Source organism: Rhipicephalus microplus, chromosome 7, assembly GCF_043290135.1.
Source record: "Rhipicephalus microplus isolate Deutch F79 chromosome 7, USDA_Rmic, whole genome shotgun sequence".
In the NCBI taxonomy this organism is placed as follows: Eukaryota; Metazoa; Arthropoda; class Arachnida; order Ixodida; family Ixodidae; genus Rhipicephalus; species Rhipicephalus microplus.
Window position 1 is genome coordinate 10,525,167 of NC_134706.1, and position 27,684 is coordinate 10,552,850.

The following is a 27,684-nucleotide window of genomic DNA, read 5'->3' on the forward strand; positions in this document are numbered from 1 at the left end:
CTAAAAGAACTAGAATACAAAACGTTAAGCACTGTGGCTTTTTAGAAAATACTTCTTTCCAGCACTACTTTTTTTAGTTAACATTGCCCAACATCATTTGCAACTAGGAGCATGTAAATGTTCCCAACTAAAAATAGTTACTTGCCACGGTGATCTAGAGGTTAAGGCGCTAGAGTGCTAACTGGACGGCTGCAGGATCACATTCCAACTGCGGCGGCTGTATAATGCACGTTCAAGAACCCCAGGTGGTACAAATTTCTGGAGCCGTCCACTACGGAGTCCCTCACAATCGTGTCGTGATTTGTCGTGTCGATTGTGTCGACATGATTGGACGCCCATCAATGGGCGTCCCAAATTGAAGATAGTTGTAATGATGAGATCGACTGAAGCCACCTGGGCGCAGCTTCTGAAGCAGCTGAAACCTCGCTTTGGAGCAGCATAAGAACACTTTGGCGCAGTTATCGGGAAAACATTTTCAAATGCAAATACCGTATTTACTCGCATAATCGGCGCACTCGCATAATAGGCGCACCCCTAGTTTAGTCGCGGAAAATTCGATTTTTTTTAATTCCGCGCATAATAGGCCCACCCCGAACTTGGCCGTGATCAGAAACGATTCTATCCCCCAGCGGTACAGTTGGAACGCGGTACCCGTACCCTGAAGAAAAAAAGAAGGCAAATCGACGAGCAAATAAAAAAAAATTTGAAGTGCAACGACCTAACTAACGTGTTTGTCGAAATAAAACTTGAAAAAAAAAAAGCGTCCATGAGCGAAAAAAAAAAAAACGGCTGTTCCATCAATTACTGATACCCCCCAAATCGCCGCGCTTTTTGGAGGTCACGTGTACAACGCCGGGGGCTCGATCGCCATCACCACCATCAGAGAAAAAGAAAGAAACGCCATTTTGCAAGCGGTGTGCGTATGTTGTGGTCGTGTATTGATCTTTGGTTCCACCATGGGGAAGTACGCGAGCTACACGGCTGGGTTTAAACTGAAGGCAGTGCAGTACGCGCTGGAGCACGGCAACCGGGCTGCAAGCAGGCATTTCGGCGTTGGAGAAACCAGTATTCGGTACTGGAGGGACCAAGAAGAAAAACTTAAGGCGACGAAGAAGACACGACGGGCTTTCCGCGGTGCCAAGACCAGCAGGTATCCGAACGTCGAAGAGCAACTGGTCCGGCATATACGGGAGCTACGACAAAACGGCTGTGCTGTGTCGTTGGATATTGTGCAGACTGAGGCGCGCAGAATAGCCCGAGCGCAGAGCATCGAAGCAAAAGAGTTCAAAGCCAGCTCCGGATGGACAACTCGTTTCATGCGGCGCCATGGCCTCACACTGCGAAGGCGGACCACCTTGTGCCAGCGCTTGCCCGCAGCATATGAGGACAAAGTGGTGGACTTCCACAGTTTTGTTATAAAGCTCCGACAGCAGAAAGACTTCATTTTGTCCCAGATCGGCAACGCTGATCAGACCCCCCTTTGCTTTGATATGCCGTGAAACACGGCAGTGGAGGAGAAAGGTGCACGGAGCATCATCGTCAGAACGTCTAGCGCTGATAAACAACGATGCACCATAATGCTGGCGGTGACAGCGGATGGGCGTAAGCTACCGCCTTACGTTATTTTTAAACGTAAGACGCTCCCAAAGGCAAAATTCCCTCAAGGCATCTACGTCAGAGTCCAGGAAAAAGGCTGGATGAGCGCGGAACTCATGGTGGATTGGGTGAAAACAGTCTGGGGTCGGCGGCCGGGTGGTCTGTTGTTGCCGTCCATGCTTGTCCTGGACAGTTTTCGTGGGCACCTAGTAGACCGTGTACGAGATGAGCTAAAGGAGCTGCGCACAGATCTGGCAGTGATTCCGGGCAGCCTCACATCAATATTGCAGCCTTTGGACGTGTCCTTGAATAAACCTTTCAAGGACAATGTTCGAAGGCTGTACACCACCTGGATGGCTGGAGGACAACATCAGCTGACTACAGGTGGTAAGATTAAGAGGCCGCGTGTGGAAATGCTGTGCGCTTGGATCGTGGAAGCGTGGCAGGCGATCTCCGACGAAGTCATCAGGAAAAGCTTCAAGAAGACGGGTATCTCGAATGCACTGGATGCGAGTGAGGATGACATGTTGTGGGGTGCAGATGATTCGGACACCGAAAACGAATCCCCGCTCGGCGAGGATAAATGTGTGATCTCCGACTCGGACTCCGAATAGGGAAAAGGAGGAACAGCTACGACTTTTGTGTAAATAAATTTTACGTGTGTGCGTGCAGTTGAAGGCTCTCGCTTGTTCATTAAAAGGTACATAGGTATGTTTGTTTTATGCTGAATTAATTGGTAAACGATAAAGTCACCTTTTACTTGACAAGTGTGCAGATTTAAAGCACGAGAACTGAGTTGAAAAAATTTTCAAAAATTTTACCCCGCGTAATTGGCGCACCCCTAACTTCGAGCCGGGTTTTCTGAAAAAAAAGTGCGCCTATTATGCGAGTAAATACGGTATTTGTAACTAAGTTGGACCACTTGTACCTGTTCAACAAAATTGATTTAAACAAGTATATGCATCTTTTCTAAGAATATTCCAAAAGATAAATCTAAGCTGCTGCTCGTCGTTTTCCTGCATACAGCGCTAGGTTTCTTTACAGCTATAATACTGAATGTGGTTAAACATGTTCTATAGAATATGGTTAATGAAGTCTGTCAAACAAAAAAGCTTGGTCTCTAGGTAAGCGAGTCTGAGTTGATGCATCTGTCCTCATTTTTTTCTCACCCATTTTTCTTTCGCGCAGTATACCTTCTTAAAAAGTCTGGATTGTTACCCGAGACTTAGAAGTATGGCAGCTTGGGCTAGTTGGTATGACATGACGATAGTTATAGCACGAAAACAGAACGACGACACAGAGACAAGTGCCCTTCCTACTCTTGTTGTCTCTGTGTCGTCATTCTGCTCTCGCGCTATAACTATCCTCATGTTACCCGGGGTTGACCTGTACAAGAACTTCTATTACATACTGTATTTACTTGCGTAATACTCGCACTGGCACATATATTTCATCTCCCAAAACACCCATCACCAGTCTGCATTTTTTTTTTTTAGGTAACTGCAGCACCCCCAAAAATTGTTCCAGTAATGTCATCTGCTTCTTCCAACCACTGATGATGATAACGCATGACAGCCTAGCACTATCTCTTAGGGCATCAAGCACATTATCAACATCTAGAGCCTCAATCCAATCCAGACCAAGCCAAGTCAAAGTGGTAAGTGTGGATTGCAGGGTGTTAGTGCTAGTCTGGGCAGTGTAAGTTGTTGTGTCCGTTCTGTGTTTACGTGATATGTTGGTACAGAAGTTGCACGGCTGCGTTCAAGTTGAGAGTGGTTGCTTATACACAAAAGAACAGCAACAGGGCCACCGGCAAGCACTTCGAAGTCGACGAGTTTTGTATTACTGGTGACGGTAGCATGAGCAGCTGAAAGCCAACGGGTTTTTCGTGGGCCTAAGACAGAAATACCCACAGGTTCAGGCGCCACTTCTTGATTACATCACGAGCTCTCACAAGCAGACCCTTGAGACAGTGGTTTCAGTGTCTGCAAATAAATCTTGCTTAGTGTTGAACCTTTGGTTTTATTGTGAACGTAAGCCTTGATTAGTACTTCTCAAAGCTTGTAGTTAGTTGCTAGCACGAGAATCCCGATTTGAGATTGCTGCATTTTATTTTTTTGCTCTGTACGTTTTAGCGAAAAATTTGTCACGCAATTCTCGCATTCCCTAAATTTTCATTGGTTTTCGCGAAAAAAAAAAAATAGTGCGAGGATTATCTGGGTAAATACATAAGCACTTCCCAGTTACAAAATATTTTGAAGGCTGTAGTTACGGCTCAGCGTAATTAGTTGCGGTACTTTTTAAAATGTAATCATAATGTACCTCTGTTCAAACTCGTGAATATTTGATTCAAGTTAAATGCTATTCAATTCTAGGCCTGTTTTTAAAATTGTCACCTCATCAGTCTGGAGTTGCATTGAAGATTGTCGCCTCGCTATTTGAAAACTATTTGAATAGTGTTCTAATAAAATTCATATCCATCTTCCTATTCAGTGTCATCACAATTTCGGATTTTTGTATCACTATTCCCACACAGAAAACACAAAAAGAGCAAGCAATTTAGAACTGTTTTTGACATGTGACAGTAACTTTCAAGTCACACCCAGTAAATAATAATTGGCTCACATGGTCCCAGGAGCCTAATGTCGTCATCAGCAAGGCCCCCTTAACATGCACAAAAAGCGTTTCAGGGCTCTTAAAGTGATCATAGAGAAAAGTGGAATCGACAACACAATACCTGAGATCCTGCTGCCGTTGCAACCATCATGGTGGTAGTTCCACTCTGTGTCCCACCAGGACTACCAGATGCATTCGCTGGCAACAGACCCGTTGGCATGGTAATGGCACCTCCAGGCACAGCTGCATGGCACGGCCAGATACAATCAACGTTCCATTTTGGGACTCTCTAGAGACCATAAAATGCTATGATAAAACGAAGCCCTCTTTCTTACCTTGCTCAGGTAGTCAAAATGCAATGGCCACATGCTTAATAGCTTTAAGTACACTTGCCAAAAGTTTCAATCCCGTCTGAGTTGCAAAGTCGGCATTCTCTCGCACAAGGAGCGAACAGTGGTGTGGCATGCTTGGGCTTGGGTAACTCTTATAAAAACTGGTTAGTTGGCTGAGGATGCCCATCATAACAAGGTTGTAGGCAATTAAGTGATACAGGCGTGTTTGCCTCCTGCCATCATCATATCTATCTATAGTGTGTATCTGTAAAAGGATCATTGTACTAGCACTGTGACAGCCTAGTTTGCTTCTCGGTATGCTTCGGCGTCGTACACCTTAGCATCACGGCAAGATGGACATCTGGAACTGAATATGGTCACAAACAGGTCAACTCCTAAAAGCGCTGGTTCAAGCATGCGAGCAAAACGACACCACTGCAGTGGCGACTTCAATTATGTAATCTCGTTTTGAACCGGCAAATTTGTGCAATGTCCGAAACACCAGGAGTTTGTGCAGCAGTCCTACAGCCACATGGCCGCTGAAGTGAGCCTGGAACAGAGCTGCCTACTTTGGGGTTCCAAGGTGGCGGACCAACAATGTCTCCAGTCCAGGGTCCTGCAGTTGCTGCACGGGAAGCAACCTCGTGTGCAAACGACCAACATGTTGGCCCAGTCCCACGTCTGGTGGCCTGGCCTGCACCAAGACATCGCTTGCATGCTACAGAGCAGCCAAGTCTGCGAACACCACCAGTGGGCCCCGCATTAAGGAAAGATCACCCGTTGGCCATTCTAACAGAGGCTCTAGTCCCATTTTCATGTGGATTTCGGGGGCCCCTTCAACGGTCACTACTTCCTGATGGTGTACTTCCTTGACGCGTTTTTAATATGGGTGGAAATACCAGCTGTCACTAATCCATCAGCAGGCACGACCATTGCAGCACTGTGGCAGACGCCCGCTGCCCAGGGTCTGCTGGGCGTCATAGTCTAACGATGGGCCTGCTTCCCCTAGCATAGAGTACGTGGCCTGGATGAGGAAGAACACGATCTACTGAATGATGGTTCCGCCCTACCACCCTACTTCAAACAGTGCAGCCAAGCAAGTGGTGAAGACCATTGAAGACAAACTTAAGAACAGCCCGGCTGGAGACGTTGCCCACACGCTCTTTCAGTACCAGAGCACATCCCATGATGTCACTGGCCATGCTCCCCTGTGAGCTCCTACTAGTCCAGCTAGTAAAGAAATTTTGCATGCACACCTCTCATCAATGGGCCAGGACCGCCATTCTTCACCAGAAACTTTTGTTCTGGCCCACCTTGGTCTGCCAGCCAGGTGGTCTTACCTGCAAGCTTCTCCTCGCTACTCGTACGTATGCAGGATCGAACCACGTGGAACCGGCAATCTGATCATTTGAAGGTGCACCGTGAGATCCTGCTTGCATCAACAGCAACACTTGTGGCCAGTGCTGCGCCAACAATTGGGCCACTGCCAAGTTCTTTACCACCCCTAAAAGCCCCTGCAGTTCCTCAAGATCAGGGGCTCTCAAGTATATCGGTGCCACAAAGCCCTGTTAAGGGGAGATGAGAGTCGAAAAATCGCGTTTTTAGCGAAATTTCTCGTATTTCTCATTTTTATTGCATTGTAATCTTCAAACCTTCTTCTTTCATTTGTGAAAATTTCAAAACTAAATTCGAACCGCAAAATGCAAAAAAAATGTGTATGAAGGCATCGCGGTGGCTCAAAATTTCGTGAATTTGTGCCGATATTGGCCATCTTTGATGCGCGCTGCTCCCCGTCGCAGTGCCGCCCGCCATCGCGATCAGTTGGGAAAGTTGCGTCCGGCCTTCTTCTTACAGCTCCGACGACCGCCAGTTTCGTACATGGGCAAAAAAAAAAAAAAAAAAAAGGGCCTTTTTATCACGTGGTTTGAGCAGTTTGAAACGTGCGGCACACTAAGCCGCATCGCCATTGGCTACCGAGTCATTGTCAGCTGTGTTGGTGGCGGCCATCGGCATTTGGTCCGTCTGCTTATCTGCGCGTCTACGAATATTTCCGCGATGACAAGCCCGAAAAAGTGCAACGTGAGACCGCAGAAGTTTCGAACGAAGCACAAGTTCAAGGGAAGGCGGCGTAAAGCGCCCCGAACGACGGCGACGAACGAGAACGCGCCTACGTGTGCTAGGCCTGACGGCGGCATCGATGAGTGCGCGAGCGACAGTGGCTGCGATGAAGGGATTGACGCTGCGTTTTATTTTGTCAGTGCTTCGGAAAAGAAGCTCGGCTGCTTCGAAAAAGACGAAAGACAGCGCGATGAGGTTTGTGCAACGACAGTTTTGCGCGACATCCTCTTCCTGACGGCACTTGTGGCAGGTGCGGCATGCCCTGCTTGCGGTATTCAAAAACTTGCCGTTCGGGAGCCGGCACAAAAGGGCAAGGGACTTTCGTCGCTCCTCGAACTTCACTGCGAAAACAGCGAATGCTCAGCGACTATTCTTTCGTGCTCCTATACGTCACTGCATGTTACGGCGGACGGCAGCAGCCGAGTCAGGCAACGGTACGACAGTGGGAGCTCCCGAGATAGTCTCGCTGTAAATGTGAAGGCGGTGGTGGCTGCACGCGCTGTCGGCATTGGGTATGAGCAATTGTCGAGATTTTGCTCCATTATTGGACTCCCAAAGCCAATGCACCACCGAGGATTTTTTTCGATAGCAAAGAAGGTGCACACCGCTGCCATGGCAGCTGTGAGTGAAAACTTGCGCCGATCCAGAGAGTTGACGAAAGAAGTAGCAGGCGAAACTGATGTGGCTGTTATGTTCAACGGCACTTGGCAGAAGAGGGGCCACAAAAGCCCCAACGGGATTGGCGCAGTTATCTCCTTAGATACTGGCCTCTGCTTAGACTTCGAGGTCATATCAAATTACTGCCTGACATGCAGTAGGCACAAGGATATGGGCCCAGACGAGGAAGTGTGGCAGGCATTCCATGGCCCAGTCTGTGAAAAAAATGCAGGCTGTTCCTCCCATGCCATGGAAACGGAGGCTGCAATGCGCATTTGGCAGAGAACATTGACGTATGACACCGCACTGCATTTCATGACATTCTTGAGTGACTGTGACAGCAAAGCATATAGTGCAGTTGCAGAGTCAAAAGTCTATGGTGCTGTCAATATAGAAAAAGAAGACTGCACTAATCATGTGGCCAAGAGACTTGGCACCGCGCTACGGAAGCTGCATGTGCCATTACCACGAGGGCAGAAAATGAAAGAGCCAGCCATTCAGAAGCTCCAAACATACTATCAGATTGCCGTAACAAGCAACAGGGGGAGTGTACGGGATATGTACACTGCAGTATGGGCTTCGTACTTCCACTCATGCTCTACTGACAATGCTGGCAGCCACAAGTTTTGCCCTGCAGGAACAGAGTCGTGGTGCAAACATCAACGCGCTGAAGCACTTGGTGAACCTGCACCACGCCACACACCTCTCCTGACAAAAGCACAGGGATTGGCTGTTTCGCCCATTCATAAGCGGCTAACGGATGAGAAGCTCCTTGCTCGATGCATCAAAGGGAAAACCCAGAACGCATCGGAATCCCTGAACAGCAAAATTTGGCTACTTTGCCCCAAGACTAAGTTTGTCTCCCGAACGGTTGTCGAGACCGCCGCAGCTATGGCAATCCTGTGGCTCAACAAGGGTCATGCTACTTTAGAGCACATCCTGGAAGAGCTCAACACACTGCCATCTAGAGATCTAGTTACTTTCAGTGATTCCCGCGATGCAAGGCGCATCAAGAGAATGTCAGAGCGTCTGACAGCAGAAGCAAGGGCCCACCGTCGTCGTGGAGTGAAAAGGGCACGGCTAGAAGAGAGTGCTCGCAAGGACCGTGAGGGCACAACCTATGCTGCAGGACAGTTCTAGTAACTTTCAGTGCTTTTCAAAGTTCTGTTGAACATTATGGCCAAAGATTATGCATTTCTAACAACTCTGTGATAAAAAAAAAAAGGTTTCAAACTTTCAAATGCGTTTTTCTCTTTTTGCAGTTTTGTGTGATCTGTGCTTCTTATACACGCTAGTTCGTATACTTAGAATTGTCATACCTCTATGAAATTTTTTTTCATGGTTTTTTCAGATGGCGGCGGCGCATTTTTTCGCGCCGCCGCCATCTTGTTTGTTTACTTTTTTTCTCCAGTAGCCTCGAACCGGGTCTGGCCGTGCGCACGGCCGCTAGCTCCGTTAGGGTGGCTACCTCGAACTGCTGGATCGAGGCTATTTCCACGTCAGCATCGCTGCTGAAAAACTATTTCTTCTCTGCTGTGACCGCTGGATTGACAGGAATGGATCGACTGACTGTTGGCCTGTGCGTGTGCCATGTGTTTCGCGTGTGTTGCCTAGCTAACTGCGCTCATTCATAATGAATAAGCAATCGTCGATGTTTTCGTCGGTCTCGAGAGCTTCAATGAAGCGCGGCAAGTATGTCACCATGTCGATGGCGAAAAAACCTGCCATCGTCAAGCTTATTGAAAGTGGTCGATCACGGCCAGACGTTGCGAAAGATTTCCACATTTCCAGACGGACTCTTTCCTACTACATCAAAAACAAGCGGAAGATTTCGGAGGCGGCAGAAAAGTCCACTGGATGTCATCAGAAAAATGTCAGCCAAGGCACCTACCCTAAGCTCGAGGAGGCCCTACTCGTATGGCTGAAGTCGACAGTGGCCAGCAAGGTTCCCGTCTCCGGGGGTTTCCTCAAACAGAAAGCCGAGATGATGGCGCTTCAAATGAACATTGAAAGATTTAAGGTCAGTGACGGCTGGCTCAGAAACTTCAAGAAGCGCTCTGACCTCAGTTTGAAAAAACTGTGCGGTGAAAGTGCAGCAGTTGACTTCAGCGTCGTTGCAAACTACCGCTCTGCAAAGCTGCAGTCCCTTTTACAGCAGTACTCGCCAGACGATACTTTCAACTGTGACGAGACCGGACTTCTTTTTAAGCTGATGCCAGAAAAGACTCTTGCCTTTGCTGGCGACCCTTGTCATGGTGGCAAACACAGTAAGGAGCAAGTTACTGTACTGATCGGTAGCAATATGTCAGGCACAGAAAAACTGCCGATGCTTGTCATAAGCAAGTCGAAAGCTCCGAGGTGCTTCAAATGCGTAAAGTCCCTGCCTGTTCCATACGAGGCCAACAAAAAGGCCTGGGTAATGCAGAAGATTTTTGAAAGCCATGTGAGAAGACTAGATCGCAAATTTGATCTAGAAGGCCGCAAAATTGTGTTGTTTGTCGACAACTGCGCTGTGCACAGACACAAACAACTTGAAGGCTGTGCGCCTGGAGTTCTTGCCACCGAACACGACAAGTGTCCTACAACCGATGGACCAGGGTGTCATACGCACTCTCAAAGTGAACTATCGGTCACGCTTGCTTTTGCGTGCGATGGTGTACCTCGACAGTGGAAAAGTGTACTCGGTCGATTTGCTTGGGGCACTTAGCATGCTCGCCGATGCGTGGGAGTCGATGACATCGACACCGCTGCACAACTGTTTCTGCCACGTGATAATTGTGTTGAATGGCAAGTCGGCCGCCTTAAAATGATAGGCCACTAAAAAACAAAAAATTTTTTTTAAGGGCAGGCAGCGTTGAAATAACTTTTTCCTCAAAACCAGCATGTCTTATTTAATTTACCCAGCTATTTACAGAGCAAAATATTGAATATTTACTTATTGGGAGGCCATCTTTGTCAAAGATTGCATTAAAAGTGCTAGCCACGCCAGCTGTGATAAGTGTCTAATGGGTGGCTTTATTCAGTAAAGCTTTGACATTTGTGTAACTAATGGCTGGAGCTATGCAGTGAACTAGAATAAATATTCTGCAGTGAATATCAAGGAAGTAATGCTAAAAAACAAAAAAATTGGGGAAAAGGAACCAATTTAGACTGAACCTGTTGGAGAATTTAGCTGTGAACTGAAAAATATTCGATGGATTTCTTTCATTCTAGTTCACTGCACAGATGTATATGTTGTAAATCATTGCGCAAAATTTCAGTTCAAAGTATACGCTGAGAAATACACTATGAAAGTTTGCGTCGCAACATTTGGAGCAAATAGTTATTTTCAAAAAAACATAAACAAAGATTTCCGAGCTTGTAAAAAGGGTCACAATCTTCGCATGCAGGCCTAAAATGCACCAGTTTCATAGCTGGGCCCTTCTGCGGGAGCATTATTGTCTCCTTTTGTTCGGGTGGCTGCTCGTCTTTTCTTCCTGGCCTGTTTTGTCCCATCCTCTGACTTGTGTTTAGCATTCTTCATGCGCAGGTGATCCCTGGCAATGCAAGCTTTCGTCGCGTGGTACCCTGGTTTTATGCCAGCTTGCCTCAGGATATCTAGGGTGCTTACACAGGCATTATTAAAGTGTGCCACAGCATCATGCAAGGCAAACATTACTGTAGAAAAGCTTACGTAGACCTCTTTGGGTGCCCACTGCCATATTAGACCATTGAAACACTCATTAGCATCTTGAGTCTTTCAATGAAGGCACTTCATTAGCATTAGAAGTTCATCAGAGCACAGATCACTGTAGACAGTTTTAACTTTGTTGAGCAAATCATTTGGAAGTACTCCTTTGTGTACATATTTCCCTTGGCTGAGTGCTTCGACCCTTTGGTATCGGCACCAGCTTTTCGGTCCAAGTGGACATAGGCCATGTCTCGGCTGCTTGTCGGTAGAGCTGCAATAAAAAAAACTGGCAAGGGTAGCCTTTTTCATTGCAGAAAGGTTCCCCACATTAGCCCTTATGGCGATGCCATTGTAGTTTTGCAGGCGGTCAATGAGGGCATCAGTAAGCTTTCCCTTACCACGGAGCCCACACACTGTCTTCTTCAGTTTTCAGAGGCGGTAGCCAACACGTTTCTGGACATGCCCAATACATGCCAGTTTCTGCACACTGTTAACCTCCCTGTCCTTCCCCTTTCAATCCTCCTCCTCCTCCTGCACACTGTCCTTTCCATACATGTCTTTGACAGGGGCATAGCTCTAGGAATCGCCATCGCCGTAGTACTGCAGGTACTTTAAATCTCTTGTGCCTTTCGACCTTTCAAATATTTGGTATAGACCAACCGTCTCCATACCGCCAGCACTTCCTTCATGGTTTGCTTGACAGGAAGTGTGGTTTGCCTTTCATTCCTGGTACGAAGCACTACCTTGCCTCAACTTGCTTTTGGTTTTACAAGACTCACAGACACACAACCGTTCAAAGATGAGTGGCCACGCTTCTGCCACGTGCCATCACCTGAAACACCACACTCGGCACTTTCCACAACACGACGAACTTCCACAGCAGCATCAGTCATCGACATCGACTCCACTTCTCCTGCCGCTGCAGAAAGCCGAGATGACAATTTGTCGTAGGCGGAGTGACGTGGAGGAGCAGGCATGTTCATCGTTTTGGAAAAAGTTTTCGCACCAGCGTGCCCTTTTCCTAACTGGCGCATCGCGCAACTGAGACGTAAATTGTTCTCATTGGCACGACCCACCTTTCTCGACGTATCAAATGAGCGCTTGAACCCACAGTCAGTACACAAGACCGCACAAGCCGAGCATATCCCTTGTGAGAGCGTTCCTCAAGCTTCAGTGTTGTGTTCATGCATTCGGAACATGCCAGCGACGAAAACCAATGTCCATTATCCTGTTCCCTTGGAGCGCGGAATTCTCTAGTGGAGCCTGGTACGCCTTGTTTATGTCCCCAAGCTTCTTCGCGGTCGCCAAAATACCGGCGTCTGTGTCAGTAGGCAGCCTCGTCGTCGTGTAGCGATTTCCAGCACACATGCGCTTCCTCGTCTTCTGTGTTCTGCACTTCCCCATGCTGGTCGTAATATGGTCCAGGTGGCCTAAGGATACAGCCCTAGTAGCGTTGACACGTGGAACCAATGTATAACGAAGCCTGACGTAGCCTGACCAAGGCAAAAAACAAATTCCGACGAGCATCGTGCATCCCCCTTGTGGCTGTTGTTAGAGATTAACGAAGACTTTTAAACACAAAGTTGTATTTAATGACATCATCTTATATAACAGTCACAATAAAATGCATAAAGTATTTTGAATAGCATTAATATAGACGAAACAACACTTGCTATTGAAAGCGATTTTTCGAAACCGAAACCACAGTTGTAAATGTGGTTTCGGTTTTGCTGTAGGAACATAGGGTATAGAAAACTTGCTGTAACTCGCAAACTAAGGACGCTAGGAGGATAATTTTTGTTGCAACATATATGTGAATGTTTGGGCGTGCAATAAAAACAAAACCCTAAAAATTTATTTCATAAAAAAAAAAAAAAACTTTTGAAGGTGGCCTACCACCTTAAACGAGGACAGTGTCATCGACCAGGTGTCGGAAAGGGAGCAGCTTATTGACGACCTTCGCACTGCGGGCGTCGAGATTCCATCAGATGTCTCGTTTTCAGCGGTTGCGTGTGTGGACAGCGAGTTAGAACTTTGCACTGGCCTCACTGATGAGAAAATCATTCGCCAAGTGCTTGCGGAGTCGGAGAGCAACGATGACAACGACAACTTACCTGCAACAACACAGCCGACGCAAGCTGAGCTGATGCATGCACTCGCAACTCTTTCGTCAGCTCAGAGCGACACGACAACTCTAACCGAAATGGGGGCGGATGTGCTCGCACGGAAGCGAAGCATGGTCCAGAAGAAGGTAAATCACTTTTTCCGCCATCCGGCCCAATAGTAAGCAATAAAGTGAGCATTTTGGGGGCACATTTGCTTTTTAGGACTACCTGAATTTTCGGACATTTTTTGCGGTCCCTTAAGGGTCTGAAAAATCGGTCGTCGACTCTAATAGAGGCTTCCAAGATCGATCACACATCGGGATCGCTATCTAAGTGAGCTGAGTGGGCGAGTGCGGAACCAGGGGAAATTTATCAGTGGCTTGCGGAACCTCGAGGAGGGGCCTGCCGAACCTACCTTGAGAACCCCTGTTCAATATGAATCAAGCATGGTTGGAGCAGCACCTGGTGCTGCCACATCCAGTCCGCAACACCTGCGCCCAGGCAGAACTCTGACGTCAAAGGGCACAAAACTGCTTTTCACTTGTCTAAGCTAACATCCAACCGGCTGGGAGCTGTGTTTTTATTTTTTAATTGTGTTCAATAACAGGGTTCGCACAGGTTTACAAAGCAAAAATTCAAGGATATTTAAAAACTTTCTGGGATTTGTTGCAAGTCTTTCAAGGAATCGAAGTGGCATGTTACGTAGGAATTCTTCACTCTAAAATATTCAAAAATGACCAATTTCGTTGCACTTACAATATATGGATATCGCAATCATAAAAAAAAAATAGTGTAGTCTTAATAACTTCTCGCACCCTCTCCATAGGGAGAGGGCACGATGTCATGTCTGAAAGTTATGCGCTAATGGGCTTCAACGCGTGTGTGTAGTCAGGCCTTAAAGACGTCGTGCCACAATATTTGTGGCTCGCGTGTTCTTTGCTGCAAGCTTTAATCAAAGCTCCAATAAGCACGATACACGCACCAAGATTCGTATGGAGCAGTGGCGATAGAAGAACTTGTTTTGGGGCGAGTTGGCAGCTTAATATTGGTGAGCATATCGATCGCTAGCAATGCAAGACACTCAAAAGAGTTTTTTTTTTTTAAATGCCAATGTTATTAAGGCCGCTTCGAACAGCTTTGCCGTTAAAAATCCACCAGGCTTGCACGGAATGCGAATGCACAGCACTGTCGTAGCGAAAGCTGAAAAAGTGCCCTCTCAGAGCCTTTCTTTTTTTTTATTTTAAAGACTCTCTGGGTAATTGCTAGAAGAACACATGTAGAGTACCCACTATTCCATTAATCATCATAGTTTTTGTGTCGTAGGGAGGCATTCACTACACAATCCTTGGCCATTCTTTAGAGAAGCATGGTACCCGCTACACACTTTCAAGGAATTTTGAGCAATTTTTGATGCTGTGGCTGACGACGAAGAAGAATTCTGCTTGAAGAGTTTGTAACGGGTCGCAACATTCGACAACTCACCTGTTACACAATTCGCGTTTGTAACGGGTTGCAACATTCGACAACCCACCTGTTACACAATTCGCATTGTGTAATGCCTGGTTGTTCCTTTGCTATTATAAAATGCATTTACACAACGAGATTCCTTTCCAGACATCAAGCCCGCCGAAGGCCAGTTTGAATAGGAGTTCGAAGCACCGGCGAGGCTCTGTGGTAGAATGTTCGACTGGCACGCAGGGGACCCAGGTTCGAATCCCACTGTCCTTGGCCTTTTTTTTTTTTTTTAACACAGGTTTTTCCTATTTTACGCGACAGTGGTTACGGACATTGGCGGTGGGCGCGGACAACTACGGTGCAAGCGACCCTCGTTGTGATCTGATAACAGCGCTCACTGTGAGACAGCACATAGTGTAACTCACTTGTGAGACCCCCCGCTGGTGTTGCCATGCGCAGCAAAATGGTCTGCATGGGCTGGGTACCACTGCCAGTAGCAAGCCGTGGTCCAGCCTCGCGTGGAGCAACAACCATGCCGGGAGGCAAGTTGGGCACCAAGTATGTCACGCGTGTGGGCGGTCCAACTAGTGATGACGAGCTGAGTCGCACTGCATTGGCCCCAGCCTGGGTCACCGTGCCTGAGGGCATGTGGCTCAACACCACTGACGTGCCTGCAATGCTCACACGGGTTGTCGAAGGGCTCGACGCAGACTGCACCTGCAAAGATGGCAAAGTTTAAATAAGTGATAAATGAGCCTCTTCCCATGTCACCATTTCCCTCAATGAAGGTGATATCATAGGCAAGGGCAAATAGTTGATCGCTTCAAGGATTCATTAGAGAATCACAGTATTCAAACTTAATTTGAAAAATATTTATATTATATTTAAATACTCAGAATGAGCGAATGGACATACATTCGAGACCACACGCAACCGCTCACGAAAATGTGGTTCCACAGCTGTGTACGTAATATGCTGTGAAACCACCACCTCTACAAAAGAATTCCACACTGCAACAAAGCCCCATCCTGATGTTCTTTGTACATATTGCATTCTTTTTAATGACTTGCTCATTAAATTTTGAAAGCTTGTTAGAGTAAAGCAACTTTATAGTATAATTATAGTATAGTACTTGTTATGAGCACAGTAATTTAATACCTCATGTATTTTACTGCTTATAGCTTGCACCCTACTGCTACTAAAAGTTTGCTAAAAAAGTGCAAGGATTATGCGAGTAAATACGGTAATCCGTATTTACTCGCATAATCCTTGCACTTTTTTATGTCGCCGAAAACCAATGCAAAATTGGGGGGTGTGAGAATTACGCGGGGAAAATTTTCCACGAAAACGTACAGAGCGAAAAAGAAAACGAAGTGGCCGCAGGTCCGGATTTTCACGCCAGAACAATAAAAGCAGAGGTTCAACGCAAGACAAGATTTATTTGAGACACAAAAGGCACAATCAAATAGTTGAGAATTACAATACCGTATGCAAAGCTTGCGGGTGTAGCGGTAGCGTTCGCCGCTGAACAGGAGTCCGCAAAAGGTAAGCGAAGGACGTCAGTATTGGGCTGATGGCCATTTAACAGAATCGTCCGCAGTTACCCTCTGAAGAAATTCAATCCCAGTCTTAGGCACACGGAAGGCCCAACATGTCTTATGGCTTTCAGCTGCCGTCACCAGTAGCGAACACAAAACTCGTCTACTACGAAGGCCTACCGGAATCACGCCACAACGCGCACTTGCCACTTTGGCTTGGATTGAATTTCGGTGCAATAATAGTATGCTCTATGCTTAGGAGATGGCGCCAGATGGCGCTCGCTATTATCATCAGTGGCTGGAACGAGAAGACGACATTATAGCGCCAATTTTCGGGAGTGCAATAATTACTCGAGGAAAAAAAATCAAAATTTTGTCGGGCGATGTTGGGGGTGTGAGAATTATGCGAGCGCGATAATTACGCAAGTAAATACGGTATTAGAAGTTGCTTCCACTTTAGAAGGAAAAGCAATGTTTACACATGCCTAGTTCCAATTCATAAAGATGCTGCCGAACCCCTTAATAAGAGACACTAATCTGCCAAGACTGAAATAGGTGTTGATAAGAAAATTCATACGTGGTACCCTGCTTATAAGAGGCATCTAATATAAAAGACAAGAACAGTGATGGAAGTCACTTTTTATTTTCGGAGCATACTTTGGAGCAGGAAAAGTACAGTTTTTGAGCAGCCATAAGTGTTTTTGAAGCAGAAAAAATGTTCGTTAATGGCAGTTCAAAGCATTGTCGAAGCATCTTGTAAATATTATTATTCATTATAAAATATATTTCACAGACAACAATAGATGTATATTTCAAGAAGCGAACAATGATAAATATCGCTGGCAGTCAAAAATGTGCTGCAAAATGAGCTATATAATTAAAATGTTAGTATTTGTAGCAGAAATAAAATTAGACTGCTAAAGCTGAGCATCACGTTTTAGAAGAAAACACAGTCCCACATAACTGTTGCCAAATAAGCAGTAGATAATCGGTATGCGATTTCCCTACGCATTTCCCCACACAAGCCTACAAGTCTAGCTGGAAAAAAGAAACTGCCAAATGAGCTACATGCGTAATATGCCAGTTCTTGTTGCACAAATGAAATCAGAGCCAATAATGCTGTACACTAGGAGCATACTGGGATGATAGCATACAGATTCTTATGAGTTTCTTTAGGACTTATGAGCTAGTTAAACAGCAAAAGTTCATCATTCTCTTTCTCTCAGTGCTGCTTCGGAGCAGGTTTGGAGCAGTTACTGGCGAAAATCACAGTTTGGAGCAGCATTGAGCATCATTTCTCTTTTGGAGCTGTTTGGAGCAATTGGAGCAGCACTTCCATCACTGCAAGAATTGGTCCCCAGTGCATGCCTCTTATGAAGGCTTGAACTGTACTGTGCAACTTAGTTGGGCCATGACAAGCGCATTCATTTTTCTATATACCGTAAAAACCCGCGTATAGCCCGGGGTTTTTTTCTAGATTTTAGGGTGCGAAATTTCGGCCCCGTACTATATGCGGGTCCCAAGAATTTTCGGCCCAAATTCAGTTTCGGTTTCGGCATAGCGCGGTGCTATCATCATCATCAGCTGTCTGCGCGCTTCTGCGCTAGGTAGTGTTAGCGGCGTTAGTCTTAACTGGTCAGTTGGTCAGTGGCCTTTGCTTCAACTTGGTGCCCATAATGACGGCCTCGATTTTGCTCCTGTGATTTTACGCCATGTCAGGACCGCGCAGGCAGTACTCTGCTGCTTTTAAAAGAAAAGTTATCGCTGCTGCCGAAACCATCGGCAACTGTGCCGCGGAGCGGCAGTTCGGAGTCAACGAGCGGAGCATTCGCGGTTGGCGGAAGCAGAAGGAAGCCCTCTTTGCATGCAGCGGCCAGCGAAAAAGTTTCCGCGGACCAAAAAATGGAGCATTTCCTGACGTGGAACGAGAACTCACAGACTTTGTGCGGGAGCAGCGAGCTGCACATCTCGCTGTCAACATCGAGCTGCTACAAGCGAAGGCAAGGGAGATCGCTCGAGACAAAGGCATTCAGCCGGAGGATTTCAAAGCGAGCAAGCATTGGGTGTCTCGCTTCATGCGCCGCGCTGGGTTCTCCCTACGTCGGCGTACGTCGATCTCCCAGAAGCTACCAGAGAGCTACGAAGAGCACCTCGTGGCTTTTCAAAGGTACATAATTGTGTTGCGAAAGGCAGTCCCCTTTCAGCTGGGCCAGATCGGCAACGCGGATCAGACGCCGGTCTACCTGGATATGCCCTCGGCGCTGACGGTGCATCAAAAAGGCTCCAGGCAAGTTATCGTGCGGTCGACTGGAAACGAAAAAACGCGGGTGACTGTAATGTTATCCTGCACGGCTGACGGTCGCAAGCTGCCACCCTACGTGGTGTTCAAACGAAAGACGCTGCCGAAGGGGGAGAAGTTCCCGAAAAATGTCGTCGTCCGCTGCCAGGACAAGGGGTGGATGGACGAATCGTTAGTCCTTGACTGGATAAAGTCCGTGTGGTGTCGACGGCCCGGAGCACTGCTGGGGCTCCCTTCGATGCTTGTGCTCGACGCGTTTCGGTGTCACCTGGCCGACTCCGTAAAGCGACTGCTGCGCGACTCCCGCACCGAGCTCGTCGTCATCCCGGGAGGGATGACATCACAGCTGCAGCCGCTTGATGTGTGCCTTAATAAGCCATTTAAGGACCATGTCAAGCGCCTGTACGTGGAGTGGATGAGGTCCGGAGAACCAGAAGTGACCCCTGCCGGACGGCTGAAACGGGCCTCGCCAGCGATGCTCTGCTCGTGGATAGTCGAGGCTTGGGCCTGCATTCCAGAGGCGCTCGTTTGCCGCGCCTTCAAAAAGTGCTCCATCTCCAACGCGCTTGATGGCACTGAGGATGATGTGCTGTGGGAGAACATTTCCGACAAGGGAGCTTCGGAAGAGAGTGCGTCCGACGACGAGGATGAATGAAATGTCAATAAATGCATTTTTTCCATTTTCCTCGGACTATATTCGGGTGAAAACTTTTTTTCTCACGTTTGCTATCCCCGAATTACACCCCGGACTATATGCGGGTCCGAGCTATATGCGGGTTTTTACGGTACAGTTAAACCTGCTTATAATGAACCTCCTCATAACGAATTTGATATAATGAAGTTATTCTATGCCCCGCTGTTACCCCATAGAAGCACATGCATTTGCGACCACTATTTAACAAAGTGACGGCGCGAAAGATCTTTTATATAACCAATTTTCGCCACGGACAATCAGGAATTTAACCCCAGACAAAGCACAAAGCGGCGGTGGTGCGCTCGTGCCCCCGCGACTTCCACTGGAGAGCGAGTGCTCGATGTGGGCAGGCGGGCCTGTGCTTCATGAGCCGGTGTTGCCCCCGTTCTTGCTGCCATGGGCGCATGCGCGGATGTGCCCTTACCTCTCCTTCCTTCAACCCGAAACCAAAAAAGGAAAACTACTTTTGCTTTGGCAGTGCCACGCTCTTAGTGAGCGTCACATATGTGGGGCCGCGCTGCATGTGGAGGGCGCTTTACCAAATAGTTTTCCACAGTATCGGTGTCGTTCGCTCGTCCTTTTCGACGCAGTGAGTACGCGCTTGCGTGGTTTCACTGAGTGTGCATGATGTGGCTCCCGACGACGTTCAGCTCTCTCTTCTTTTACAGCCAGGTCGTCACTTCCTAGATGACGTTACATTAGGCATTGAAGGAAACTCTCGGACACTACGGTGACAATAACAAATTTTTGGACGTCGACACGTCATGCGCTTCCATCAAGCGCCGCTCCACGAGTTCGCGGGACCATAGCCTTTGCGATTAGCCGATTAGCTCTGGCAACAACACGACGGCGCTTTGAATGCAATGCAATAGATGCCATAGCAGCAAATTGTAATGTTGTATGAATTACGGCTGGCAGCCAACTCTTTAAGTTTCGATATCGCGAAACTACAAAATGCTGGTGTAAGAAAATACGGCCACTCCATATAGCTTGCGTGCCGCGACCGCACCCTTGAAATTGAGGCTCATTGTTGCTACTCGAATGAAGACCCCCCCCCCCCCCCCCCTCGTTTTTTCCTGCTAGTTCAAAACGAGTGGTTCTGTTTGAGCATTCGACGGCAGTTCTAACACGCGGGGGATGGAATCTTATCGTACGCGCCCTCCAGGCGATAGAGATGGACCGGCTCATTTGATCTCTGCCTCAGCAGCGCTTGCGCGCTTTTACCCGCTCGTATAAGTGACGGTGCCCGGGGGCTCGTTGTCAGGACTTGTTACGGAACTTGGCGGCGATGGCGAAAACCCGCCGAGAGTGTCCATATAATAATATCACAATAGTACCGCAGGTTTTTACCACTAAATAAGTTCTCTGGGATAACTCTGTCTTAACTTCTTCTTCTGCTTAATTAGTGCAATTATTTTTCAAAATTTTCGTACCAAACCTGCATATAACAAAATCCTCTTTATAACAAATTTTTCCATGAATTTGTGAATTTCGTTATGTCCAGGTTTAACTGTACCATATTTGCTCCATTGTAGCCTGACGACCATGGTAACTTGAGTGGTGATTTTTCATTATGTCCACGAAGAATAATAGTTATTTCGGTGTTCTGCTGTAACATGAGGGTTGACTGTAGGTCACCAAACCTGGAGAAAAAGTCCTGTTATAGTCGAATAAATATGGTAATACGTGACACATTCTATTGAAACTCTTTTATTCCAAATTATTTGACCAAATCACTATTCACATCGAACATTGAATTTGCTATTTCCCCATTGCTACAATATCGGACTAATATTAGAGAGTTTTAGTTAGGATAATTGATGCTACTGGTTATTTTGGGGCATGCAAAATAAAGGAACGTTTTATGAGTCACATAACTACAGAACTCATGGGGTTACCTCATATTCGGTTCTTCAAAACCATGATCTGCCTCTTTTTTTCATCCAATCCCCTATCGCTACCTAGCCCATGCACAGAACAATGAACCCAACAGTCTGTGGGGCCTCAAGAAACCAGATGTCGGTAAGGAAGGCGGTAGTTACATTCATTATTTTGTGGTTTATGCGACAGCAATGAACGATAAACTGACTAGTATCGTTAACGAGTGTGCAATGTAAGAAGGGGGTACAGTCATTAGACAGGACACTGGCAAGCTATCCCAAAAGTTGTTGGTACGAGGAAAAAAAAAAGAACACGGACATCCCAAATCTACAAGTTATTCCTGCCTACCTTTTGAAGCCCAATCATCTACGTGAAAGTGAGCCTTGAAAAAGTAAACCGCCAAGCCTGTGCAGAATGCGCAGCACAGACACACCGAAAGCTTGAAGAGCAACCTTTCAGAGCCTTTTTTTGTAAACACGCTTTGGGTAACTACCACAAGCACACTTGCAGAGTAACCACAACACTATTAATCATAGTTTTTGCCTAGTAAGGAGGCATTCACTATATCATCCTTTGTCATTATTTGGAGGGAGAAGTGCGGTACCCGCTACATATTTGCGAAGAATTTTGTGCAATTTTCTCTTGCCGTGGCTGATGACGATGATGAACTATACCAGAAGCTTTCATAATGTGTTGGAGCATTCCACGGCCCACTCGTTACCCAATTTGTATTGTGTAATGCCTCGTAGCTCCTTTGCTGTTCCAAAATGCTTTACTACTCATATTACCGCAATTCCTTTCCCGACATGAAGCCTGCCTAAGGCCAGTTAGCAACGCAGTTTCAAGCACCGGCACATCTCTGTGGTAGAATACTGGGCTGACACGCAGGGGACCCGGGTTCAAACCCCACTGTGTCCTTGGTGTTTTGTATTTACTTAGCTTTTTTTCTTCTTATTTGGCACAATAGTGGCTATGGACGCCGGCGGAAGAGCACAGCTATGGCGCACACGACCTTTGTTGTGATTTCATAACAGCTTTCGCGATATGAAGAAGTCAGTTACCAACACTTACCTGCACAAATGAAGTTGGTGCTGCGCTCAGCACAGGAATGGACGCCGAGGAGACGGCGCCCTTCTGCAATGCAGTGCCCGTAGAGAAGCCACCACCTGCTGAAAGTGGAAAGACTATTCATAGGAACTGCACACAAAAAGCATCGAAGGGACTTTCAAAGCCCTTAGAAAGAACTCTCAAGGACTTCAAACAACACCTTCAGATTTCAGACGAATACAACAGCATTTCTTTTGACATGGAAGCCCATCCTTTACACAAACAAAAACAAGCACTTTTCATAATCTACACTCAGACAGATATATCACGAACCCAGGTAGAACGAATTATCGGTTATAATGAAGTAAGTGAAGAATAGTTTTGTCCAAATAATAATTGGGGGGTTTAACGTCTCAAAACCACCATATGATTATGAGAGGCGTAGTAGTGGAGAACTCCAGAAATTTCTACCACCTGGAGTTCATGGAAGTACGTTCATGGAAGTACATTGGAGCCAATCCTTGTAAGCTTTTTTAAACATCCGATTTCAGCCTCCTAGTAAACAAAAGCATGCGAGCCAATTTAAAATATTTTTTAGTTGTGACAGTTTGGGTGTGCGCAAAAAATTACACGATTAGCCGCTAAAAGGAACGATGTGTTGATGCAAAGCAGCGGGTGCTAACGCTTACACTGACATCGACGTTGACGCTCATCGCGGCTTTGCGCTGGAGAGGAACCTGGGGAGGCGCAAGGCATGTAGTAATGAACCGGCGTTTCTTACTGGAACATGCCAATCACTGCTAATGGGCAATGAGAGATAGAAGACGCAGACTGAACACAGAGACCTGCAGTCCCCTTTTAGTTAATGCACACGCTGCGAATTTTTATTGATCAAACACACAGAAGAAATCTCCTACCGACACTACCTTGCAGGTCAAGATGCAGCGCTTAATCCCGTGCCAGCGAACGGCTAAGCAGCGCGGGAAGTCACTCAAGAAATTCGTTGCCTGCGTCGGCCTTGCAAGACGAGAGAAGGGGAGCGTAGGAAAAGATAAAGAGGAGGAGCGGACGAGCATGTGCAGCCTGATTGAGCTCGACCCTAAGCTGCTTGGCATCCAATAAGTGATGATATGTGTGCGTGTATTATACTTGTTTTCTCTTTCCTCAATCCTTCCTCTATTCTCTCTCCCCCCTTCCTCATGTGGGGTATCAAACGAAGCGCAACCTGGTTAACGTCCCTGTATTTACTTTGCCTTTCTCACTCCCTCTCTCCAAAGTAGGCATGGTTGTTTATGCAGTTACGTACATTGTCACCGTGAGTTTGTGACATGTGGTCTGAAAAAAGTGGCCCCAAGCTCAACAGTGAACACACCAAACTGAAAGAATCCAAAGCTCCCCCATGTCACTCTTTCGCTTGCTGCAGTAGGCGGCGCTAGCAGATGGTGGCTCTGCTGCTGGTATTGCACTGCACTAACAATTGTCACGGTCATGCCTGAAGTTGATGCTTTTGATGCCAAAAAAAGCTCTTCAAGGGACCCTGAAACACTTTTCTAAGTAACCATAAAATGTATTTACTAAAAGAGCTTATTGTCACACAAATTTAATGCCACAAAATTTCAAGAATCCGTCCAGTATGAGCAGAGTAGGAAAGATTTGTAGCACGTCACAATTGCACTAGCTTTTCTCTTGTCCCGACGAAAGCACTGGAAGCTAAACAGGGAGGCGTGGCATGATCAAAGAAAATACCTCACGCATGCCTTGCGACTTTTTTTTTTTCTTTCTTCAAATACAAGACTTTTTCAGTGTGATCGCACGTGTACGTGTTAACAAGTCTGGGTTTTCCGCGGTGATCCCTGTAATGACCGAGCGCGCCATGTTTAACAGCCAATGGCTGATAAAGAACTTCTATGAATGATTTTTGAGCTTCCTCCATCACTTGCCGAAAGAAGAGAAAGCAATCTTTGGCCAACTGATAATTTATTGTGAATTGCAGGCTGCATGCTGCGCTATAATATTTGGCTCGCGTGTTCTCAGCAGCGTTTTTTGCCATGCTCAAAAAGTGTTGCAGGGCCCCTTTAAAAGCCAGCACGCATGAAACATCAAAGTTCATGAAGAATAGCTTGAAGAATAACTTGCGCACTTATTTGTTTTTATTGTCAGTGTAACGTTTGGGGACAACTCGCTTTCGTAATGATGCACAATTGTGCAGATATATTAACTAATATTGTATGAGTGCCACGTAAACTATACTGAACAATAACACCTACCTGAAAAGGCCTTAGCCTGAGCATTTGCTGCTTCTTCTTCCTGAGTGAGGTCAATGATCTTCACACCTGGTGCAGACGGGGTGCTACTGCTAGGGGATGACACCACAACCGCTCGTACAGGTGTGCCAGAGGAAGAGACAGTTGTTGAGACTTTCATCTGTAACACAACCCCAGTAGCAGTAGCTGGACATTTAAACTATGCAGCACATAAATAAGAAGACACGAAGCAGGCAACTATTTTTCCAATATTGCCTCACTGGTGAACATGTTCCCCCTTTTTTTGTGTTTTTTAAAGGAATACTGACATTAATTTTAAAGATCTTTGTTTGGCTTGTTGCTCGAAAGAACGGTACTGGTGTTGAGAAACCTCAAACAAGTACTGTGGTGCTCGGGAACACATGGAATATATTTTTATTTCCACTACCTTAAAAAGACACTTCCTGTTTCGAGATTGTGGGCTGGCTTTTTCGTGACGTGTCAAAGCAGTGCGACGTGAGGGCACGACAGCAGCTGGCGACGTACTGGCGGCAAATCTGTCAACTGCTTGTGATGCACGTAAACAATGAGGAGTTAATTGTCATCCAGTGACGCCTGACACTGAATTCTGCGATTTCAGCTGCGTGTAGGGCGCAGAGCTCGCAAGTCCAAGACCTGCCTTCACTCGCAAGGGAAACATTCATGGCAATGGGGCTGGCTTGCAGATGTTCAGTGCCAAAAACATTGAAATCAATATAAAATATTTTATACGGGTTGCCTGACTATGATGTGCAAAGAGTGTTGGTACTGCATACCAAGGAAACGAAAAACAACCCTTTCACGACGTTTTCAAATCGTGTCAGTACTCCTAAGTAAAAACTAGAGTAATGCGAATCACGGGATTTTGGATGTGAAGCAAATTCAAATGATAAAGTTGAAGTGCGAATCCAATCGAATACCAATTTAAAAATATTTCTTATTATTTTTCCAAATCTTTGAATTATAATTACAGAAAGTTGTAATGAATTCATTTTCTAACTTGTATTCTAAAAACTAAAAAAAAAACACAGCTTTGCAATGGCATAATCAGGCACTGCCATTTGGGCTCATCAGAAAGTGTATTTCGCAGTCTTCAAATTTCCTCTTTTAGCTCCTCCATTCAGATACAAGCACACAAAAAGCAAATGTTTAATGTTTGTTAAGAGGCCTCAGATTGGCCACGTCCACCTTGTTGATCCAGCAGCACCCATTGCCATTTGTTCGATCCCTACTCTGGGAGAACGCTGCCTGCTGCTTGCGCGTATCGAGGTCACGGCTGACTACAATACTTAGAGACGCGCTAGCAATCGTCCTGTGTACACGGCTCGTTAAGTATAATTACGCTTCAGTTTGCAACCCACAAAGGGAACTTCGAAGATCAGATTACAATAGTGCACCACGCTTGTTGCGAACATCGCAGATGCGCATCTCAGCGATGGTTCCGCTTATTGGCCCTTCAAACTACGCGACGAAGACTGACACGAGATGGCTCTTTGTACTTGCTATCGAGCTTGATCAAGGATTAGGCACCGTGGCCAAGCACATCATGGCCACGCACGCCGTGACTAAGCCTGAACACCACTTACAGCAGGCGACTGAGAAGCAGTAATGTTGGCAGTGTTGGCAATCAGCTGCATCGGCACTGGCACGGGAGACGACACAGAGGTCGATAAGGTAGGAGCACTCTGCAACTGCAAAGATGAACAGAGAAGACCCAAACATATAGGACTCGTAAAACGAGTACTACACTCAAGATGCAAACCATTTGTTTGATCTATACAAAGGCTTGACTAAATGCTTCCTTATTATTTCAATGTTCGCCCAGTACAATGAACACTTCGAATCAATTGTAACAGAGTAGACTCTGAAGGGACCAGGAAAAATATGTTCTGTCAAGCAGGAGTTCCAATTATTGAAACATGAAGCAGTGTGCAGAATTGAAACAAAAAAGCAATCACATGAGAGGAAGTTGTTCATTTTAGGTAGCGATTCAATTCAGCATTCCATACCACACTTGCACGGCATTGATAGTCTATCAATGGTTTGAAATTTCCCTTTCAAGGCATTTCGCATGGCGCACACTGCACAATCTGTAATGCACAAGAACTGCAGTTTTTTTTTTTTTCATGCGGTTCATTCCCCCCCCCCCCCGTGTAGCCTCGATTTTTGAGCACCCTCCAAAGTTGCATGATAGTCTAAGTGGGAATAGAAAATAGCCACCACAGAATGTGGCGCACATGTGCACTTCAAAAGATCACAGATGTTGGCACTTAAGTATGTTTGCAACAGATTTTATCGATATAGGAAGCCCCATCAATTCTGAGAATGACGCCCTTTCGTAAGACATTGACTCTGAAAGTAACGACAGTGCAAACCAGCCTAAAACATCAGCCAACTTCGCTTTCTGCTTCAGGCCGTCTCTCCCATTTCAGCACCGGCCCGCAACTATGAAAAATCAGGTGTCGTGAGCAACGAGCTCAACAAATTACATAATCAACCTCTGTTGGAGGAAAAAATTTGATATTATTGTCGAGATACAACCTCACAGGAGAAGCAAGTGCTGCTGCCCTTTTTGCGATCGACCTTTTTCTGAACGGTTGTAGCCAGAACGCCCTTTCCTTGTGCGTTTTTGTTTTCTCCTGTGTGCACGTGCATTTTTTTCTTTCTTCTCTCTCTCTACGCTATCCTTCTTGCCCCTTTTTCCCCATCCCCAGTGCTGGGTAGCAAACTGGATGCCAATATCTGGTTAACCTCCTGGCCTACCTCTTCTCTCTCTCTTTTATCTATGTGTCATGAGTAAGGAGATTGTGTATAGACCATGACGACGAAGGAGAGAGAGAAGCACTCAGAACAGGCACGAGCGCGTGCATGGAATGACACATGGCTCGACGCGCGTGGCACAAGGTTGCAGTTTCACGAGCTAGCACTGTTCACGTGGCTACGGCGGAAGAAGGTCTACTGGCAACTTTGTACTGTCATGGGTCAACAGGTATTCAGCTTGGAGGCCATGACACTGGCACTTTGTGATGTGGCCGGTGACCGGAACGACGCCTAGGCGTGGCTCCTTGGAAGTGCTGTAGCCCATTAGAGAGTTTGGGAAACACCAGCACAAGTCCCCCTTTGATTGTCGGCCAGCAGCGATTCCCGGGTATTTACGTCATTATGTTGAACAGAGGCCGAGCTCATACTTAGGCGTAACCAAATACGACGACTTGTCACGTCAGCGATAATGACCTAGAAAAAAGCTTACAGCAACATGGCCGGCCGTTGCACATTGAAGTGATAATTTCAACAGGATCATCAGCAGCAACAGTGTCAGACACAACACAACCGAGTGTCCGACGATGAATACCCGCCACGTCCATGACAACGTCCGGAAAAGGCTTATGGCAGC

General features: G+C 46.5%; 1 protein-coding gene across 16 annotated transcripts in view; it reads right to left on the minus strand.

Annotated features, from left to right (window-relative positions):
• The window catches only part of LOC119179536 (uncharacterized), a 125,086-nt gene that overhangs the window by 31,908 nt on the left and 65,494 nt on the right, over positions 1–27,684 (minus strand). For 15 of the 16 annotated variants that reach the window (XM_075868651.1, XM_037430640.2, XM_037430638.2 and 12 more), the window contains 5 exons: positions 25,877–25,981; positions 24,276–24,432; positions 22,033–22,130; positions 14,975–15,266; positions 4,334–4,455 (listed from right to left, as the gene is read on the minus strand). In XM_075868651.1, coding sequence (XP_075724766.1) covers positions 4,334–4,455; positions 14,975–15,266; positions 22,033–22,130; positions 24,276–24,432; positions 25,877–25,981 — 774 coding nt within the window. The remainder of the gene's footprint in view (positions 1–4,333; positions 4,456–14,974; positions 15,267–22,032; positions 22,131–24,275; positions 24,433–25,876; positions 25,982–27,684) is intronic. The other variant, XM_075868643.1, reaches the window with a different exon arrangement.